A 21,445-nucleotide genomic window follows, 5' to 3' on the forward strand; every position below is an offset into this window, starting at 1 on the left:
ACCTCCTCGGTTGGATTTCACATCCTTCTTCTTCTCTGTGATGGCTCTCCTGAACTGTGTTTGTCCAATCTGTGACAGCCTGCCAGATATCATCCCCAAAGAAAGGAAGGAGAGGAAACAGTGCATGATCTAAAGTAGCACTCACATTTATACCGAGGTGGCCTCACCTCCATGGTCCAAGAGATAACTGCTTCTCTCCACTCCTCAAAGAGTAAATCACATTTGCATTCTAATTATATAATGTCAGCAAAGAACAAGGTGCCAACCAAGCTGGTGAAACTGCCATGGTTCACACACCTCATCTGTCAGAAATGCTGTAATTTCTCTTGGTTTTGCCCACAAGAACAGAGCACTCTGCTCAGTCACGTTATCTTGCCGCCGTCAGAGATTAGGAGCATAAACTCTGCTGATGCACAGTGACTCATTAAGATGTGGTAATTTCACCACTCTGCTGAGTGAAATCTGTTGCAGTTCTGATGACTGAACCCAGTACACTTGAAAAGTGGACCTCTCCGATGGAAGCGTGTCTTCAAAATATCAGTGGGCAAGGGACAGAGGAGCTCTTGTACTGCAGGGAGGTGGTAGAGTCACCAACCCTGGTGATGTTCAAGGAACATTTGGATGTTGTGTTGAGGGACATGGTTTAGTGGGAACTACTGATGATAGGTGGATGGTTGGACTGGAAGATCTTGTAGGTCTTTTCCTACCTTGGTGATTCTATGATTCTATGAATAACTAGTCATTTTTAAGTGAAAATATTATCCCAGTTGTTACAGAATGCCTGCAGTATGAGTTAATTTGGACAGCTGCTGCTGAGAATTTATCTCACCTCCTAATGAAACATTTTGCTTTGGGAAGAATTATTATGGTACAGATGTTCCGTAGAATACAGACCTTTCTCGTGAACACACTTTACTGAGTCAGAAAGCTCACTTTTCCACTGGAAAGGGGTAAAATGAACCTGTTCTGTGTTTTGATCTTTTTTCTGAGAATTGGAAAAGCAGCAGTGCTGCCACAGATATATGGAATATTACATCTTTTATGGCTTTTAAAGGGCTTAAGTGGATTTGTTGTTATTTACATCGAAACGTTATCTGAGTCAGGGTTTCTGATGTTTAATTGCAAGCGTGCGTCTCAGCAGAAGAAACATGTAAATAGATAAATAACATTTTGGAGAAGTCTTGCTATTCAGAAATGTTGTTTCGTCTCTTCCCAACAGAAAACTACACTGTACTCGAAATTATATTCATATGCACCTCTTCATGTCCTTTATAATGAGAGCCATTGCAGTCTTCATAAAAGATGTCATCCTATTTGAAAGTGGAGAACCCGAACATTGCTTTGTGAGCTCAGTAAGTAGCTGTGTATGTTGGATTTTCCATGTTGTTCTGTTGTGCTCCTTAAACAGTACCCCAAATATTGCCTTGCAAATAGATGGGAAACATTATCTTGGGAAGACTTTGTTTTTTCCTTTCTTGAAGAGAAACAAAAACACGATTGCTGAAGTTTAATTTAAAGGGCATGAAATAAATGACAAAGTTTTGAATTAATTTATTGGATATCATAATCAAAGAAGACTTGCAGTTTTCTGCTTAAGGATTTAATAAAGCCTTTCCCCTCAGTGATGGTAAGAGATCCAGAGTCCGATAACTCCCCTGTGATATCTGCAGGGCAGTACCTATACACGATCTACATTCGTTAAGTGCAATCATAGTCAGCTGAGATTTAATTAATAGATTTTCTGGAGCTGTGAGCTGTCCACCTCACTTTGAAGAAGGCGCCTACGCCTGTGAGCTGGAGGGCTCTCTGTGTTCCTCTGATTGCACTGACCAGGTCTCTGCAGGAGTTTAGGCAGGAAATCTATATAGAGACACAACTGTCTGTTTTTCATCTGAATTTCTGTTCCATGCTAACTGTATAACAGTGAGATTTCCCAATCGGGATGATAAAGGAGAGGAATAAAGAAGTTGGTATGTTTTCCCTGCTTTCAAACTCATCGTAATCAGCTGGCACTAATACCAAGGCAGGAGTAGAGCTGTTTATCTAAAGGCTCTGTTGATGCATGAGGACATTAGTCATGAATTAATCTCCTAAACAAGGAGATGTGATCACAGCAACATAGAATGACTGGGGTTGGAAGGGATCTTTAAAGGTCATCAACCTCCAAGTTGATCAAAAGTCATCCAAATATTAAATTTAATAAAATACTCCGTAATAAATTCATAATAACAGATGTTCTACTTGCTGGTGATAGCAGGGAACTGGGCACAGCAGTCCAGAAGGATCTCTTCTGGACTTCCATCTCTTTGCATCGTAAAGCAACAGAAAAGGCTGGGTTTTTTTCTTGTATACACCCAGTTTCTTCCTTGCCTTCAGAATTCTCTGTATCAGTACCCCAGGTGCCATCTCTGCTGGCATAATGACTGTTCTGCTTGTGCACCTCCCAGTCCATGTAAAACGTGTCCCACTTCCAGCATTTCCCTGAGACTCATCTACAGCACGACACGTTCCCATTGCAGTGTCCACATACCACCCTCCTTTTTCATTTTCCCTCTGTGGTTCACTGGAGTCTGTATCCTTCAGCAATGAGGCTTTATTGTGAAGGCCCGTGAATGGTTGCAGTGACACAGAAATTGGGATGAACAATTGGCTGCCACAGATAACTGCCAACGCTAATTGGCAGAGGAGCCGAGAACACAATGAGCCATGGAGTTTGATGTAACCTCTCACCCCTGCAGCAGTTTGCACTGGGTCATGACTCGGGCATGACTGCAGAAGATGGTGTGAGAAGTATCTGCTGAGACACTTCTGTGCATAAATACTGGATGTTGCCCTGTGGAATCTACAGTTCCTGGAAGACAGGGTGCTTTCAGGCAGACCATGGCTACCAGCATTGTGTGTTTCTCCTAAATGCTCACTAAATGATCTTGTAGGTCCTTTCCAACCTTGTGATTCTGTGACTCCAGAAGGGCTACAAAAGTATGTGGAACAAATCTGTCACCACTACACAGGGTTGAACTTATCCCGTGCAGAATCTGTACACATCTTGACCCAACATTCTGGACAACGTTTAGGTCATAGGGAAAACAGACCGACACGAAATTCAGTTGCAGTGCTTCTCCTAGCATTTATTTGCTTGGAGACACAGAATCCATTGTGTTTAAGTTGGGTTTCTCTGTGTTAGGTTGGCTTGAGTTAGGTGAACAATTGTGTTGTTTGTGCTTTGAACTTGCAAGATAAAGTTTTGCCTTGGGGGAGATGGGTACTGACTAGTTTGTATACCTAGGATCTGATAAACGATCTATGGAAGGTTTCATGTTTCTGCTGTAATGCAAGATATTGGCCTTGAGCTCATTCAGTCTGAAGTGAGAGCTGAATGAGCAGTTCATTTTGCTGAAAGCTGTCACCAGTATACTGTTTCAGAAGAAGGGAGAACCAAAGCAATAACCATCTTTTATTAGAGAAGTGCTGCACTTAGTTCCTTTGAGGAAAAATGGACAAAAACACCTAACCCTCATTGGCTTTGTGCGGCAGCATTTCATTTCTACTTCATTTTATCTAATGTGGAAAATTTCAGTTACAATGTGAACTCTGAGGCATTTTAAAGTCAAATACTTTGGGATTATGCAATCACAGATTCATAGAATCATGCAGGTAGTTTCCATGGAAATAAATAGGAGGTATTACTTTCTCAGCAACCTGCATAGCATCATTTGAGTTGGAAAAGACCTTCAAGATCATTAAATACAAATATTAGCATTGAGTACAACATGAATGCCCTGAAAAATTAGGTTTGTTGGCCCTGTCTACAGGCCACAAAGCCTGAGAATGTGGCAGTAACCATTTCAGGTAATCGGGGCTGGTGCAGTCACTGAGCCATCACAACATGCACCATGCACTGGATGCTGTTCCTTCATGTGCGTAGTACTGCAAATTCCCTAAATTACTTGGCTCTTCTACCTTGATAAATCTACTCCTTGGGACAGAAAAGTCTTTCACACTTGGGGAAAAATCTACCTTGTCTCAGAACTCTGAGCTAACAAGCAAAGCTCAGTTTCATAACAAAGTGTAGCAGGCTTATATTACAGTTGATATCAATTTGGATATTAGGAAAAACTTCTCCATCAGAGAGGTCAGGTGCTGGAACAGGCTGCCCAGAGAGGTGGTGCAGTCACTGTCCCTAGAGATGTTCAAGAAATGTTTAGATGTTGCACTGAGGGACATGATTTAGTGGGGAAATATTGGTGGTGAGTAGACGGTTGGACTGGATGATCTTGGAGGTCTTTTCCAACCTTGGTGATTCTATGATTTAATGATTCTATGACTGATCCCACAACCTACGCAGAGTAGCCCAAGACCTTTGTGCTACTACAAGGAAACTCACCAACAGTAGCTTTGCAAATGTCCCTCACTCCTTCCCAGCTGCCCAAATCAATTAGGCTCATCCTTAGGCACAAAGGGGATCCTTTGTCTCATGTGGCTGCACATAGACCAATCCTTAGAGAACAGCCTTCTTAACGCACTGTGGGGTTTTCCAGAGGGAAACAAAACACCGCTGCAGACCCTGAACATTTTAGAGGTGTAGAAACAGTAGAGAAATCTCATGGCCACACATATATTTACAGCTACTTGACTAAGGAGCCAACAATCAGTAATTTCTCTGTCAACTCCCTGAGTTAGAAGTCTGTGACTATGTGAAACTGAAAAGTCACGCTGACTTAAATTTCTTAAAGATAGGCATATGCTCAAGTGTATTAGTGGATACAGGCTTTAAGCATCCAGATGTAGATCAGGTTAGGAGATTCTGTGATGTCACCCATCCTGTCTTCTCCAATAATTGTTTGTTTCAGTCCTTTCAGAACGCGTTCTGTCTCAGTAGTCAATCATTTCCGATGGGAAACTCACCTCATGCAGCTTCACTGCATCCAGTGGTTACTCAGACTGCATGAAAAATTGCATCACTTTCCAGTCTGTATTTTCTTGCATTCTTCTGTGTTCTGTTTTTCACTGACAAACTAAAAAGGCCTCCTAACAAATTCTGGCTTTTCACATTAGCTTTCTCTAGGCCTTGTGACTTTCCATCTTCATCTTCTCTCTAGAAAATGCCATATGAAGCTCAGTAGCCAAAGCAGTAAACCTGGCAGAAGGGTTGACTTGAGTTGTCTTGGCTTGTCTTTTCCTTTGACTTCTGTGTTTTTATGGCTATGGTTTAGTTTCATGATTGTAATAACTGGATTGTAAAACTTATGTTTGCAGCCTAGCTAAAGACAAAGAAGCCAAAAGTTTAATATAAACCAATATCCAGTTCTGCAGATTGAATTCAGACTCACTTTTCTTGAGCTCTGCAAATTTGCCTTTGCTGACGATCTGGCCAAGGGAGAGATCATTCTCTTTGTCCTTCTGCATGCCAGTAAGACAATCAAATCCAAAGAGAAACCATTTGCAAAGGAGGGCAGGACTCTTATCAATAGTGAGTGTTTGTACATGTCTTATACTTTCAGAGTGGAAAATTGATTTTTCAACATGAGCTCCCTCAGGCCAAATTGATAAAAGGATGTCTTCTCCCTCTCTCCAGCATTGCTTACTGGCATTTGCTGAACTTTGGCTGACTGGCTTGGATGAAGAGCCTGGCAAAATCCTACCTGTAGACAATGGGAATTTTCCCCTTGACTTTAATTAGTGTTGGGTCAGGCCCCAAAATGTGTGAAAACATCAACTGGCACTGTTTCAGAAGCTCAGCCCATTCCTGCAGGACTGTACACCAACTACTGAGCTCTCAGACCAGCCAAGCACTAGGATGCTGCTTGAGATAAGGAACGGCCTTAAAGTCTGTCCTGCTTTACAATTAAGGCCAAATGTGAACTGAAGCCCACCAGATTTTGCTCATCTGCTTAGGGTGAAGGAAATTCTCTTGCTTCCCACCTAATAGGTAGCAGTTACAGGTTTTTTTTATCCCAAGGAGCAGCACAGGGAGCAAAGGAACAACCACTGCTCAGATGGATTGTTTCTCTCTATGTTCTTCCCCTCATTCTGACTTGAACCACCTTACCCTGCCATCAAGATTCTGCAGACTGTTCCCAGAGGCTTCAGGGGACAGGCATAGAAACAGAATGGCTTCATTTCTTCTTTCTGAGCTTTTTGACAGCATTTGGATTCTTCTGCTGGTGTTGCTGTCACAGCACAAACCTATTTCCTTGGTCTACATTTTTACCATTAGGTGAGATAAAGAGATTTCCATCTACCTGGTAGTGAAGCATTACCCTTATCACTATCTGATATCTCTGTATCTGCTGCTGTCTCCATTTCTGCTGATCACTGTTTTTTCTAACCTTCACAGCAAAGTAAATGGCAGAGGGAGAAAAATAATTAGAGAATGCTCCTCTAAATAATGCAAAAAAGTGAAAAACAAACAACAACAACAAAAAAAAAACAGAAAGCAGAGAGAAGGAATGGGGTCATTGTGTGTTTGCCAATTCTCTTTCAGATCTCGAACCAGCACTTCAAGGTTCACTTCACCAAAGTTATTGAGGCACTTCTAGAATGGACCAGAAAATGGAAAGGAGGTTGGGGGAGAAGAAGAGAGAAAGAGGTTAAAGCTACACTCCCTAATTTGCCAAGACTTAGTAGTAAATATGTTAGCCAGAAGTTGAATCATAGAATCACAGAATGGTTCGGGTTGGAAGGCACCTCCTAGATCACCTAGTTTCAACCCCCTGCTATAGGCAGGGACACCTTCCCCTAGACCAGGTTGCTCAAAGTAAGTAGAACTAAAAATAAAACACAATGCCTTTGATTGCTTTTAGAAAATCAGTGCTAGAGTTGATCTGAGGATTTACTGGCAAATTCAGTAAATGGAGAGTTTGTAATGAAATGAGTAACTATGAAGAAGTTTGGGATACTTACTGCCCATGGCCAGCAGTAGCTGTGAGCATGGAAGATGGCTACCTATCCACGTAGACTTAATCACATTCTTGTTTGGATTTTAAAGCTAGCCAGAAACACCCCATCCAGGAATGTAGTTTCATCATCTCTTCTAGAACGACAGAGGTCTGTACCTGTACAGGTCACCACTGATAGTTGTGAAAGAGACATAAGCTATCTAATCCATGCCAGAGGGAAAGGGCACGCACACAGGTAATTACTGAGGAGCTGCTGGCAAACAGTAACTTCCTTCTGGATTGGTGAGACTGCAGTTTGTTCCTGCCACTTTTGCGGCCTTTATTGCTGACCCTCTGCCAAAGGATGTGTAAGAAGGGAGCATGAGCTTGAATGTCAGTGAAACTGAAGGTCAAACGTCATCATTTTGGGAAGGGAAGACAGTGGATGGCCATGAGGAATGAAGCTGGATGCTTGATGTGTGGTACTGGAGATTTGCCAGGCCAAGTAGTTGAGAAAGGTCTGTGGATTCAAAGATCCATTCCCTGAGGTTGAAAGTACCAGACACCAAATCATGCCCCTTCTGCTCCTTGGACTGCTGATATCATGCAACCCTTGAGAGGGCCTAGACCTCGGAGACTAAGCTCTGACATGGTTTTACATGGTTTTGCTTGGATTTTTAATCCCTTGGATTTCTCTTTTTTCTCTTGGAAATAACACAGAGGTGAAGGCAGAAAATTAGATTATAGAAGAGCTCTGAAGCAGAAACTGTCTTGGAAAAAATGACCTTATCAGCTATGCCCCAGTCACCTTAAAGCAATGCAGTATTACCAATAAGGGTATAATTAAAACTCTGATCACCTTCTCCCTTTAGCTGCTAACTCGTGCTCGACTTTCCTTATCACTGAAGACGTGTTCAGAAGTGCTGTTATCATTCTGAAGTTGATGAGCGTGAAATAGGGACAGTTACCCCATTTACCAAGATAATGCTATTTTTACATCTAAACTCAACTGTGAGTCATCTGACGCGGAGGCTAGACCATCTAGAGCTAATCACCAACTTACAAGTACTCACAAGATCCCCCCCACTGAAAAATCAAACTAATATTTTGAAGAGACAAAATAGAAAGGTCTAGGCCCTCAAAGGCTGTCAGTTGCATAACCCCTGTTAAACTCAGCAGAAGAGAAATGCCTAAATAGCCTTGAGGATCACAGTCATGAGGCTTAAAAGTTGCTTCTTACGTGAGCTAAAGCAGACATAAGAGCTTCCTACAGATTTCAACCATGTTGTATTTGGGGAGGCCTGCGTGGGAAGTGGGCTAGGCATAAAGTGCAGTCATGTTGGCCACATTTTTGTAAATGGTATGGTAGAGTAAACTGGTATGGTCCCATTTATTTTAATAAAGTCCACAAGGCTTCTATCAGTTGAGGATCTGACCCTCCTGTGTTTTGCTAGGTTGGAGGCATAGAAATTAGAGTTTGTATTATGTATCATTCTGTATTTGCAGAGATAAACTTTTCAATGTCTTGCTGTTTTCAGCTGGCTTTCAGCTGGCATTAAAGATGTGAAAGCAAAAACCAAGGCTTCCTCATGGGACTTTGGGATCCATATTGGTTTGGCTACTGCTAGACCAATTATACTCTATCCAGAGAAATGATACCCCATACAGGTTCAGCACTGGCCCAGCCTCAGTGCAAGTGAGTATGGTAGCAGAGGAAAGAGAGTGAACTAAGTGGCATCTTTCTGATGTGTCCATCTTTCCACAGTCACACTGGAAGCAGGCAAGGCACAGCTTGCTGAAATACTGTGTGTGTGTATGCATACGGTTGTGTCAATCTAGAAATAGCATTTATGCTGTATGAAAGTGGTGACAAATCAACAAGCCTAAACATAAATCCAGGTTATAATGGCTTAATAAATTGGCTTGTGGCAGATGATGCAGGGTAAGTAGTCCAGTGTGTGCTCTTAGGCAATGATAGACATGTGAAAATGTAATGCATTGTGACCTAGAGAAAAGGAGGTTAAGATAAATCAAATTAATTTGCTTTTGCTTCAGCTTAAGAGCACTCTCGCATGTTTTCTGGGGCATCATTGATGCAAAGCAGCATGTTAACAGGGAAAATCTGTGTTTGAGGCATCTTATTCCTGTGCCTGAGATAGATGGTGACCATGAGTCCTCTCTGGATTCAGTTATGTCCATCCATCTGCCATACATTTTATAGAGTTGATGTAGTATTGAAGCAGGAGCTGGAGGGTCCATCATCAAGATGTAAAATTATTATTCCTCTGAAGGTTTTTAAAGACATTTTTTCTTTGTTTTAATTCCTGATAGATGAGAAATTGCTTTGAACTTGACAACTTAGTCCCTCACAAACTGAAGGTTGTACGTTCCAATCAGGAGCCACACTGTTTCTATCAAGAAGACTTCCTAAGAAAGTCTCTGGTCAAACTTTTTTAGGCAAAGATAGAGCCAGGTTGGACTCAGTGGCCAAAATGTCTGTGCATCTCACAGGAAAACTTGCAGAGCCAAACACTTGTGTAGCAATTTTGTATTTAAAATTAATTAATATTAATAATTAACTTGCTTTTCAGACTCTCTGATAGGGAAAGAAGAACAAAGTCAAAGTTACCCATGCAACCTCTTTGAATCTAGGCTACAAATGCAATCAAAGAGAAGGGAGAGATAAAGCAATGTTTTTGCACCAGTCTGTCTTGTTTGGGTTTGTTTCCAGTTTGTTTTGTTTTTCTTTCATTACACAAAGGGCTGAGTATGCCAAGGGTAAGTTTACGCTTTGTCTTTCCCTTTAATTTTTTTGTTGCTCCACAAATTGGCTTGACCTAAGGGCTCGCTTTCAGAGAAAGAGAATCACCCAGTAAGAGGCTGTTTTATTTCTTTCGAAGATTCCTATTAATGTCACACAGATTTTTTGCAAATTAGGTTTCCAGCGTGAAGCCCTGTTGAATTCAGCAGGGGTTTTGCCATTGACCTCTGTAGGGTCAGACCATCACCCTAATTGACTCTGCAGAAGACTAGACACAGTAGCAGAAGGCTGAGACAACAGATAGATATTCACATTTTCAGTTTGCTAAGTTAATGTCTGAAAATGTCTTCTCTATTAATAGAATAGCTTGGGTTGAATGGGACCCCAAAAATTGTCTAGTTTTCCATTCTTCTGTGAAAGCCAACTAAGTAGTGAAAAGACAATATATAAAAGCTTTAAGCATGGGAATGAGACAAGAAGTACTCTGAGGTTATTAACATCATGTCTTTGCCACCTCCTCATGAGACATCTAAGGCCAGAACAGCAGTCACTATTGAAAATCCACCTCCGCTTTCTTTTTGAAAATGAATTCTAGGTTGCTCTAGCCTCTATCTGGAACAAAAAGACCCAGTTGGATGGGAAAGAGAATTTTTATTTTTGTTTCCTGTAAACAATGCCAGTGAGGGCAACATCTTCCTAGGGAAAAGCTCCCACCATCTTCACCCTTCCTTTTTTAACAGAGGCAGTACGGTATATCTAATTTTCCTATATCAGCTTATTTTTGTCTCAGAAAGCAAGAGACCTTATATATTAAAAGGAAAATGAGAAGGAAAAAGAAGTACCCCATGAAAAATGAAAGTCTGTCCTCACATCTCCATGCAACACACGCACGCAAATCAGTGGACTATGCAGAGCTATGGGTAGTGGTGTGCAGTATTTAGGTTATAAAATGATTACTAATTGATTAGCTGTATGAATTCCAGTGTCCAGATAATAGTGAGATGAGGAATTAATGATATAGTATAACCATACAAGATGAATAATTATCTGGTTATTACATCCTCATTACACATTACATTGTGCCTTGGCTGAGGTGGACATCTCAACAGAAGAAGAGCTGGAAGGGGATTCAGTCTGATTTAAGCACATGGGGCAGGAATCAGCTCAAGGAATCAGCTCAAGGCTCCTGGATTTGGTTATGAATGAGACATGAGTATCTAAAATGGCATTGTAGATATGGAGATTTAGGGAAAGGCTGATTCCTGCGGCTGGGAATCCTAATTTCATCATCAACAAAGTTGGAAGTGTTGTTCTTTGCTACTCCATCTTCCAGAGAGGTCTTGGAAACAGGATTCATAAAAAAAGTTTTTAAATGAGATCAGGGAAGCCTCCTTGACCAGGCTGTTGCTGTGGGCAAACTCCGCACAAGTCACTCAACACTCATCCTTTCAGATAGGTTTTGTCCTCTGAGCAACATAAAAGAAAAGGGCTGGATAAATCTATCACTGAGAAAATGAGTTTTCATCTGTTTCCTGTCAAAGAGACCCACAGAAGTGTCTGTGTAAATCTCTTCCTCCTGCTTCAGCAGTGGTAGCCCAGTGAATGGACCCAAGTACTTGAAAGGAGATTCAGAGGCCTCCATATTTCATGACAGATTGAGATGAGTCTGAGCCCATGCTTTTGCCAGAGGCACTAAGGGTCTGGGCTGAAGGCAGTGTTTCCAACCTCACAAACCATGTCAGGAGCTTCAGCACTGTCCAGGTTTGCATGTGATGATGTGAATATATCTTTAAGCTGACTTTCTGTCTTGATACCTTGTCAGAAACCTCTCAAGCTTTGTTCCACACCATAGGAGGATGAGGGTGCAAGGAGGGAATTACGGGGACAGCAGAGGAGGTCACGTCCATGCACAAAAGTGGTCCTACATGGAGAGGGTCACCTGATGGGGAGCCCCATGCTTGGGGCAGTGGGGGTCAGGCAGAAGTTTACATCACGACATGTTCCCAGGCCAGGCACAGTGTGTGAGGTGGGAGAATGGCCCTTTGTACTTCTTTGTCCAGGTTGAGATAGTTCTTTAACCCAAATACTAAACCTGTAACACACCATATCCCCAGTAAGGAAGCAGAGGGAGACACGTGCAAGTGCAGTGATGATCTCTGCTGCTCAGCAGTGTTTGTGCAGAGTTAACTGACCTCCTGATGTTGAGTTTTGTTGCATTCCCAGGAGGCTGATGCTTGCACACGAGTGTGTTGTGTGCGTACCTCCATCAAAACCTCACCCTACTTAAACCAACTCCTGCCAAACTAAGCAGCTTATACTGACCTACAGAAATTCAGGAGCTGGTTGAGACTTCCAGTCCTTAGCAATTAATGAGCAGAGATACCCTGCACAGAGTTGTTGTCACTGACAGGTAGGATATATGTGTATTTAATGCAACACGTTCAACTCTGTGTTAATCACTGCCTCCAGCATCTGGACTGCATTACTCTGGGTGACTCAGCTAGTTGCTACATCAGTTTTATGAGAAAAATGTATTTCTCAGGACTAACATTAAAGTATAAAGTGCCTCTGGGTCACAATACAGAGCCTGGTAGCCTGTGGTCATTGCTCAGTCTTGTTTTTTTTTCCACCCTTACGCTTCACTGTATCTCAGAAAGCTTGCTTGTGCCTTCAGTACATTTTTCCTCCAAGCTGACAAAGTGGGCTGTGTTTTTGCAGCTGCTGTGGGACATGAGCATTGTGCTGCATGCTGGCTCTGAGTAGCCCTGTTATTTTTTCCCACTGTTACACTCTGACATTTGAATTTGACCCTCTATTGTCATCCTAAAGTTTCTGCCCAACTACTCAGCTAATCATATTTCTTTGCATCACACCTGCAGTTTAACCACCCCACTCACCCTCTCTTTTTTTGGAAGGACTGGCTACATTCCTGAGTATCGAGGGCTTATTAAATATTTGCCCTAACATGACTACAAGCTGTTCTCTTTCAAAGCAATACACTCTCTTCTGCCTTCCCTGTTCCTTTGTTAGCTTTTAGATTATATTTCTCAGTGTCTAAATCAATGTGATCTCACAGCAGATCTGTCTAGGAGGGAAATATCTGCCCCGCATGACACGAATCCTTGCTTTGAAAGTCATCAGTGTGGTTCCTCTCCAGAAAGCAGACATTTACCCTGACATACATGCTGTATGGGAATGCTCAATACTCTGTAACCAGCAGGCAGCCTGTTGCATGTGTTTTGCAGGTCAACAATGAAAAGTAATAGAAATTTATTTCAAAGATATGTCTACATTTGAAGATACTTCCTTGCTTGAGTCCTTCGGGGTGTTCATGTAGAACAGTATGTAAGATATTTCCATTGCTTGCTAGCTCAGCACCTTTAAGGGTTCTCCGTGATGGGCAGACTCAGAATCACTAGAGTTGGGAGGGACCCTTAAAGGTCTCCCAAGTCCAACTTCCTTGCAGTGAACAGGGAAATGCCTGTGAATATCCCCATCAAACATCACTTAGGAAAATGATAGAGCCTGCAGAAGGTCTCACTCCTTGTGGAGCAATAACCGGAGGCCCAATACAATACCTGATTGTGCCTACAAGGTCACGAACAGCCTTCTCTTAAGCAGCTGAATTTTGTACTGTCTCCTTTTCAAAGCCTTGCACGTGGATGCTTGCAACATAGATGGTTGGCCACAGTAAGGCAAGGGAGAGTTGGCCTTTGCAGTAGTCGTAAGGTATGCCTTATTTCATCCTAAAGTAAACTTCTGAAATTATTGAGATGAAATTATCTTACTGAGTATGATGGGTTTAATAACAAGCACAGAAGTACTTGTTTGAATCAAAAAGGTTTGTTGTCCTTCCTTAGCTGGAGGAGGAATCAATTTTTGTAGTTGGTGGTTAGCATCTGAGGAAGTGGAGGGGACTCTCATGGAAAAAGCAAATAGCTTGTGGCTAATGTAGTCCCAAAGATGGGAAACAGAGAGGAGCCAGTTGAGTCAATAAGACATCAACAAAGGCTGGGCAGACCATCCCTCTGCAAGATCTCAAGTGGACATGAGCAGTGCGAGCCACCTGGAGAAAGCTGGGGTTGCAAAAGAGGTAGTGCATGGGAGAAAATAGAACAAGCAGTGTTGTAATGCTGCTTTTCCTGCTGAAAATGCCTTTTCTAAACATAGTTCCTACTGGTCTTTCAACACTGATGTGTCATGGAGTCTGATCTTTATGAAAAATTTCTTCTGCGAGATGGTAAAGCTCATCTCTGCATAGTGCCTGTCACCTAGAGGGTAAAGCAGCTTGTATAAACAAGGATTTTGCTTCCCAGCATTCTGAGTCTGAACACGATTGATCAGAAGGGAAGATACCCATCACCAGGTGCTACATGTAATAAGGATGAAGTCTCTCAAAAGCCAGGAAGGGCTGATTTCTGAATGTGTCACTGAGCTGGCTGGCTGAGAGGGTTCAAGGGAAGAAGAGCACTGCAGTCAACAGTGGAAGTGCATCTCTCTTAGGGATATTTGGTCTGGGACAAACTTACCCAGTGTAAGTAAAGATAGCAAGAATCCTAGGCATCCATCTGTAAGACAGAAATCATTACAGGTGGTGCTTAACATGGTGGTTTTGTTTCTAGCTGAGCTGATCTCTCTGGGTTCCCTCTGTAGTTGATGAGAAAAGAGGTGCTTTTACAGTACATCTGTCCTGCTTTATCTGAGGCTGAAGCAGATCACACCATAGGTTCTCTTGACCGTTTCTCTGGATCTCCACTGGCAGGAAAAAGTGAAAAAGATGACCTTGTAGATATCAGCTTTCAGATTCCTACCTATAGAGTTGCCTTTCCAGCTTGTGGTTATATGGCTTTGCTATAGGTGCCCTGATGATCCACGTAGGTGACTTCCAACCCAGCATATTCTATGATAGTGTTGGCTTGGTCCATGTCAGGGCACACAGATCTGTTACAGTGCAGGACATCCCCATAGCACCTCAGTCTGCAATACATGATCACCCTGTCTGATGTATAAATATATCGTTTTTTCCTGGTAAAGTGAAAAATGTCTGGGATAGTAGCAGCTGCTCAAATAACCATGTATCTCCCAGCGCAGAGTGAAGAATTGCTCTGCTACAGCTCGCTCAATAAAGGAGCTTTGTGAGCTCTCATTCTTGATCCTGTACACTGCTTCAGACCCTTGTGAAATATTCCAGCTTCGTGCCCCTGCCATCCCTTCATCATAGCCCTCCAGAAGGGGTTCCCAAACTTCATTCCCCAAAGCACATCCACATTTGAAGAGCACACGGCTGAGATGCATCAGATTTTGCTCCCTTAAACCTCACACCTCACCTGGGAGCTGCCTAACACTGCTGTGTGCGCTCCCACCAGCAAATCCCCACTGTCTTCAGGTGACCCAGGCTTTGCATGAAAGGAATGAGTGTCACACAGCCACATGCACACAGAGGCAGAGAAAAAACAAAGAGCAGAGGGATGACCTAGGGAGGAGGATGACACACCCTGAGCCCTTGTCAGCTCAGCTCACTGTTACCTTCCCTGCCTGGGAGTGAAGTACCTACTTTGCCTCCACTTCCCCCATTGCCACCCTGTAGGAAGTCTCTGCTTATGCCATCTGCCTTGCAGCAGGCAGCTGATGAGCATATGAACTGATAATCAGGAGCCCATGAGGACCCCAGTGTGACATACCAATGGGTGCTAGGGGAGGACTGAATTAATTCTGAGCAATCTGTGGGGACAAGTCTCCCTCCAAACATATGGCATCAAGAAAACACTTTTTATGTCTTTTTTTTTTTAACAAGCGTGTTTCATAGCAACTGTTTTCAGCAGGAGAGAGGAGCAGAGGGATGCGTGAGCTTGTCACTAGTGCAAATCAATTATTGATCTAAATTCACTGTGGTGCAAATGCAGAACACCAAGGAAGAGCTTCTAGCCAGAGTGCTGTGCTCCAGACCTTCATGCCCTGGCCCCAACAAGAGCAGGGTATAACCAAAGCAGACTCACTGAAGCCAGTGTGGCTATTGCTGAACATCTCAGGGATGCTTAGGCAACATGGGTGTAAGTAGCAATGCAACTGATGCTTTCCTCTAAATGAATGTGGAGAATGGTGCTGGGGCAGTGGCCAGTGCTAACAGAAGCTTTGGGCAGCTGACTTAGACCTCCAGGTGTTTTGCTGTGGTTTTGGCCTTTGAGTGCTGAGGAGAAATCTCCTATTCACTTTCTTTTCTCATTTTTCTTAGCTGACTGTTCCCATTACCTGTAAGCCTTAGTTCCACACTGCAGTGAGGACTTCACAGCAAGTTGCTGTGCTTAATTATTTATTTTCCAAGAAAGGACAGTCCTTCCCACTTCAACCCTCTCCTTCCATTGCAATCAAATCTGTCCATGCTCATTAGTGTTCACCCTGTTTTGTCTTATTATCCTTTATTTTAAAAAGATGTATTCCCCTTTCTTCTTTTCTTAACTGAGAATATACAGTCCTTCAAAGTTCTTTGTCAGACCCCTTCAGTTTTTGCAATATCTGCCAGCCTATGGGGTAATTATAATTGGATTTTGTTTTCGGGGGCTACTTCTTTGATTATTATTATTGTTTTTATTTATCCTGGGTAATCACTTTGTTCACCAGACGCTTCATTTCTTTGGGTTCAGGGAGGCAGCCCCACTGAGAATGATGGGGAGATCATGGTGCTCAAGTCACTCAAGATGATGTTCATCAAGATACTGACTTTGGTTGGTAAAAGTAGCATAAAACAGTGATCACCTCTTGTTGTTTCCTCTCCAGTGCAGATCACCTCCACCATGCTGAATCTTGATTTGTGGGCTGCACCATAAACCCACCGCTGGGTTGATCTCAGTTCAGAATCACACTCTCATGTGTTGGTTAACATCTGCCAAGCAGCCAGAGCGTGTTCCCATGCAGGCTTTGGAGGCCTTTTGGCTCTTCATGTGGAGCTTATCCCATAAGGCCTTCAAGGCCTGCAAAAAAACAATCTCTGAATTACACACAGGGCAAGGTTTATGGAGAATTTTGGGTGTTCACAATGGTCCTACAGTTCACCACTGTTTCTTCCTTTCTTCTCTTCCAGGTAGGCTGCAAAGCCATGATGGTTTTCTTCCAGTACTGTGTCATGGCCAACTTCTTCTGGCTGCTGGTGGAAGGGTTGTATCTTCACACCCTGTTGGTCATCTCCTTCTTTTCAGAGAGGAAATACTTCTGGTGGTACATCTTGATCGGCTGGGGTATGCATCTTCTCAGACATGAATACCAGGAGGTGACCCTGACAGGCAGTTTTAACTGCAATTTAATCCCCAAAGTGGGAGGCTCAAAGCAGGCAGAGATGTGGTCTATGCGTTACATTGCAGACAAGAGTTTAGTGCAACCAGAAAGAAGATCAAGCAATGGTCAGAGGAGCTCAACAGCATTAACCTAAATCTTCAAAGGTATTTAAGAGCTTAGTTCGTGCTTGATTCATTGCTGGTTGAGTACCTCAATATCTTAAAGGTCTTTCAGCCTGAAACCCCTCATCACCTTTATAGTGAGCTCCTATTTGATCCTTACTGGGGTCGCAAGGTTGCATTGTGCACTGACCTTAAATTGTGAGGGTGGACTAAGCAGGACTCCCGAATTCAACCACAATCTGCAGTCCCTTGCTCTTCTTGCCTTGCTGAGTTCAGGCTAGATATATATCCTGACAAGGGGAAGGGAAAGCAACGGGGAAGGGAAGAAGACAAAATGAAACTTCGCGAGTTCATTGCCCAGAGCTGAAATACAAACTTTGTAAATTAATCCTACTAGATAGACTTCTTTCTCCAAAGTTATTTGGCTGGAGATGTATGTATAAGCAAGTCAAAATGGCTTTCTGTTCTGTGCTCTTAGCAGCTGAAACTGGGAAATAATTAGAACAGGGAATAATCTTGAAAAGAAGGAGAAAAAAAGCATTTGTGTCATGTGCAGGGGTACTCCTGGACTCAGGATTTGATAGTTAGCTTCAGTAACTTCCATTGAAAGTGACAGGAGTGAACGCTCGGGTTCACACAGCAGAAGAGAGGTGATTCTCCACGCTATAAATGCAGGGAGAGGTGATGTTAGCAGGCCTGGTTTCAGATGCATCAGGTCAGACCTTCTTTAAACCTGCCTTGTGCAGGATCCTTTCAGCACAGTGCCTCTGAAAAGATCTTAAAGAGAAATGTGTGATTTTAAATCAAAGGTAATATTTTGCATTTGTAATGTGTTGAGAGGTTCTTTGGGTGAGGAAGGGCAGCAACAGGTACTGGAAGGATTTTTGGCCTTTCAGTGATCTGTCATTTGCAAGAGCATCAGTGGTGGATCTGAAATGGACTATGCAAGAATTAATAATTTGGACATACTTGTTCTGTTTGCACTGCATTTGGAAATCACTGTTAATAAAGAATACTGTGACTAATACAGAACAAAGAGACCTTTCCTTCCTGGGATGTTTCCATACTAAACCTAATCAAAGACAGCAAACAGAAAGAGGAAAGAGGGACCATGCAGCTAGAACAAGACCATCATAGAGTGAGGAGCTGTGGTGAAAACGTACATCATGATTTGTGTAACACCATCTCTCCTCTCACCAGGTGCCCCCTCCGTGTTCATCACTGCTTGGACGGTCGTCAGAATTTACTTTTTTGATGTTGGGTAAGCCTGTGGACTCATTTTTCTTTCCTGTTGTGAACATATTGTGCAGAAGATTTGTGACCAGACCCCCATTGTCCTGTTTTGTTCCCCAGCTGAGCTCCATGCTCTGAGCATCTTTTGGAACTGACCACACATATGCTAGTGGAGCAGAAACTTCGTAAATACATCCATTTCCTCCCGCAGAAAAGCTCTGAAAACTCTTGATCTTTTTTTCAGGCAGATCTTTGGATCTGTTCTCCATCCTCTTTAACCTAACAGCTGTCTTTGACACTTTATGTAAGAAATAGAATGCAGGTAAGCAAATGAGGCACATGTTTGAGCTCCCCAAGGGTATATGCAAGTAAACTAGATCTGATCCGTCGTGCTTTGACTCAAGTAGTCAACTGGAGTTGTTTGAAATGCTTTTATGAGAAAACACTGCAGAGAATCACAGATTCAGGTGCTCATTATGCACTCTGTGCATGCCCTTGCATCATGCATTTACAGCAAATGGTTAATTCCATTTTCTCCCTTGCATTCTATCTCCAAACGTGCCCTGATTTGTCCTTATTTCAGTAAGGGAAGCAGCTCGGATTTTTCCTTGTGTTTTTGATGTATAGTCATGCTAGCACATTTCCTCAGGGCTGCTGACTTCTTCTACGGTCTCACTCTATCTGCATAAAACGGACCTTATTTACTGTGCTAATAAATAGCCTCAAAATGAGATGGAGACCAAAGGATTTAACCATTCTGACTACCAATTCTTCTTACTATATATATTTTCACTCCGCTGCAGTAATTCTTAATAAAAATGCAGACCGCTTTGCAGTGGAGGCTTTGAAGCTCTACATTATTGTGCCAAGTAAAACAGTGTGAATTTACAGGATATGTTAATACCTAACATAGATTGTGGAGTTTTTTTACATATTAAAATTACCTACAGAGAAAAGTTGCAAGAAATTAACACAGATCAAATACAATCTAATTAGTTAAGATTTGTTCAACAGTGTTAAGCTTGTATTTATAAATTTTAACTCCAAATTAAAGTGACCTTCATTTAGAATTTTTAAAAATGAAGTGCTCTAGGTATAATGAGGGCCACTTTATATGAAAGGCAACATGCACTTGCCTTCATATAAACATCACTCTGGTCTCCCTTTATAGCCAGCAGACATTCAGCCAGTGTAGTCCATGGAGGATGATTCTTCGGTGATTCTTTTCAGCCTAAAATTGATGCTGAAAACAGAATCATAGAATCACCAAAGTTGGAAAAGACCTCCAAGATTGTCCAGGCATCCATCCACCTACCACCTATATTTCCCCACTAAACCATGTCCGTCAGTACAACATCTAAATGTTGCTTGAACACCTCCAGGGATCATGACTCCACCACCTCCCTGGGCAGATTGTTCCAGTACCTGATCACTCTTTGAGAAAATAGACTATTCCTAATATCTGACCTGAAACTCCCTTGGCACAACTTAAGCCCATTCTCTCTTATCCTGTTGCTAGTTACGTGGGAGGAGAGACCAACCCCCACCACACCACAACACCTTTCAGGGAGCTGTAGAGAGTGACAAGGTCCCCCTTTGAACCTCCTCTTCTCCAGACTAAACAATCCCAGTTCCCTCAACTGCTCCTTATCAGACCCATCACCAGCTTTGTTGCTCTTCTCTGGATACTCTCCAGGGCCTCAGTATCTTTCTTGCAGTGAGGAGTCCAACATCAAACACAGCACTGAGGTGCAGCCTCACCAGAGCTGAGTACAGAAATTACCTCCTGTTCCTGCTGGCAGTACTATTTCTGATATGAGCCAGGTTGCCATTGGCCTTCTTGGCCTCCTGGGCACACTGTTGGCTCATGTTCAGCCAAGCATCAACCAACACACCCAGGTCCATTTCTTCCACACAGTCTTCCAGCCACTCTGCCCCAAACCTGTAGCGTTGCCTAGGATTGTTGTGGCCTAAGTGCAGGATCTGGTACTTGGTCTTGTTGAACTCCATCCCACTGACATCAGCCCAGGGTTCAACCTGTCCAGATCCCTCTGTAGGGCCTTCTTACCCCCAGGTAGATCTGCACTTCCTTACAATTTGGTGTCACCTGCACTGTGGGTGCTCTCAATGTCCTCATCCAGGTCATCAGTAAAGGTATTGAGCAGGACAGGTCCCAGTACTGATCCCAGGGGACACCACTGATGACTGGCTGCCAGCTGGATGGAACTCCATTCACCACCACTCTCTGGACCCAGCCCTCCATCCACTTCTTTACCCAGCAAAAAGTCTCAGGAACTGTACTCTAAAAGTTGCTCTCCCTGTCAGCTACCTTTACTCATGCTATCAGCATTTTTAGTTAGATGAGCTGAAGGCAGCCAAACCAGGGACTGGTTCAAATAACCTGTTTCAAACATGATTGCCAACAGTTTGTCGTGAATGCAGTCCTGAAAATGCCTTTAATCACCTGACTGCTGCGAGGACTGCACAGAAATGTGTTCCTAGAAGTATTAATTTCCAGAAGTATTGTTTCCAGTTAACTTCTATTTTGTCATTTCCTTGTGGGCTTTAAAATGCAGTTCTGGATTAAGTAGACGAGTGGTGTGTTTGGCAGACCATTCTGACTTCAGGATGGAGCCAGTCACAGCCTGGGCTGTATGGACATGAGTGGCTTGATGCATGGCTTGGATGGGGATAATCCCACCACACCTTCTGTCATCGTTTTCAGAAAGGGGATGTTTGTTTTTCCAACAGTGCCAATTGCTCTGTGCCTAAAGGAATCCCCATCCGTGATGATGGAGAGCCTCACTAACCCACGATTCTGATGGCACTTCCACGGGGGAGACCTCATTGTAGGGAAAACTGAGCACATCTCCATCCTTCCCCGCATTCACCCTGATACAGCATAGATTCATAGATCCCTTTGAGGTGGAAGGGACCTTTAAAGGTCATGTACTCCAGCTCCCCTGCAGTGAACAGGGACATCCTCCATGCCATTCCATTACCAAGGAGAAAAGCACCCACAGCATTATATCTGGGGCAGATGTTACCTACCAGTGTTCAAAGCCTCTGCAGCAAAAGTCATCAGCTCTTCCCAGGTCATGCACACCACGTTTAGTCCTTTTCACATAATTTCGTGTACAGAATTTTATCATTTTTACACAGACTATTAGGGATAGGACGCT

General features: G+C 43.0%; 1 protein-coding gene across 1 annotated transcript in view; it reads left to right on the forward strand.

The window, feature by feature from the left end:
• The window catches only part of LOC136053955 (vasoactive intestinal polypeptide receptor), a 102,126-nt gene that overhangs the window by 68,783 nt on the left and 11,898 nt on the right, over window positions 1-21,445 (forward strand). The window contains exons 6-8 of the mRNA XM_065744949.1: window positions 1,220-1,352; window positions 16,718-16,871; window positions 18,231-18,291. Coding sequence (XP_065601021.1) covers window positions 1,220-1,352; window positions 16,718-16,871; window positions 18,231-18,291 — 348 coding nt within the window. The remainder of the gene's footprint in view (window positions 1-1,219; window positions 1,353-16,717; window positions 16,872-18,230; window positions 18,292-21,445) is intronic.

The sequence above is a fragment of the Cyrtonyx montezumae genome, unplaced genomic scaffold (assembly GCF_038088225.1).
Source record: "Cyrtonyx montezumae isolate F1298 unplaced genomic scaffold, pur_monq_1.0 scaffold_32, whole genome shotgun sequence".
Taxonomy (NCBI): Eukaryota; Metazoa; Chordata; class Aves; order Galliformes; family Odontophoridae; genus Cyrtonyx; species Cyrtonyx montezumae.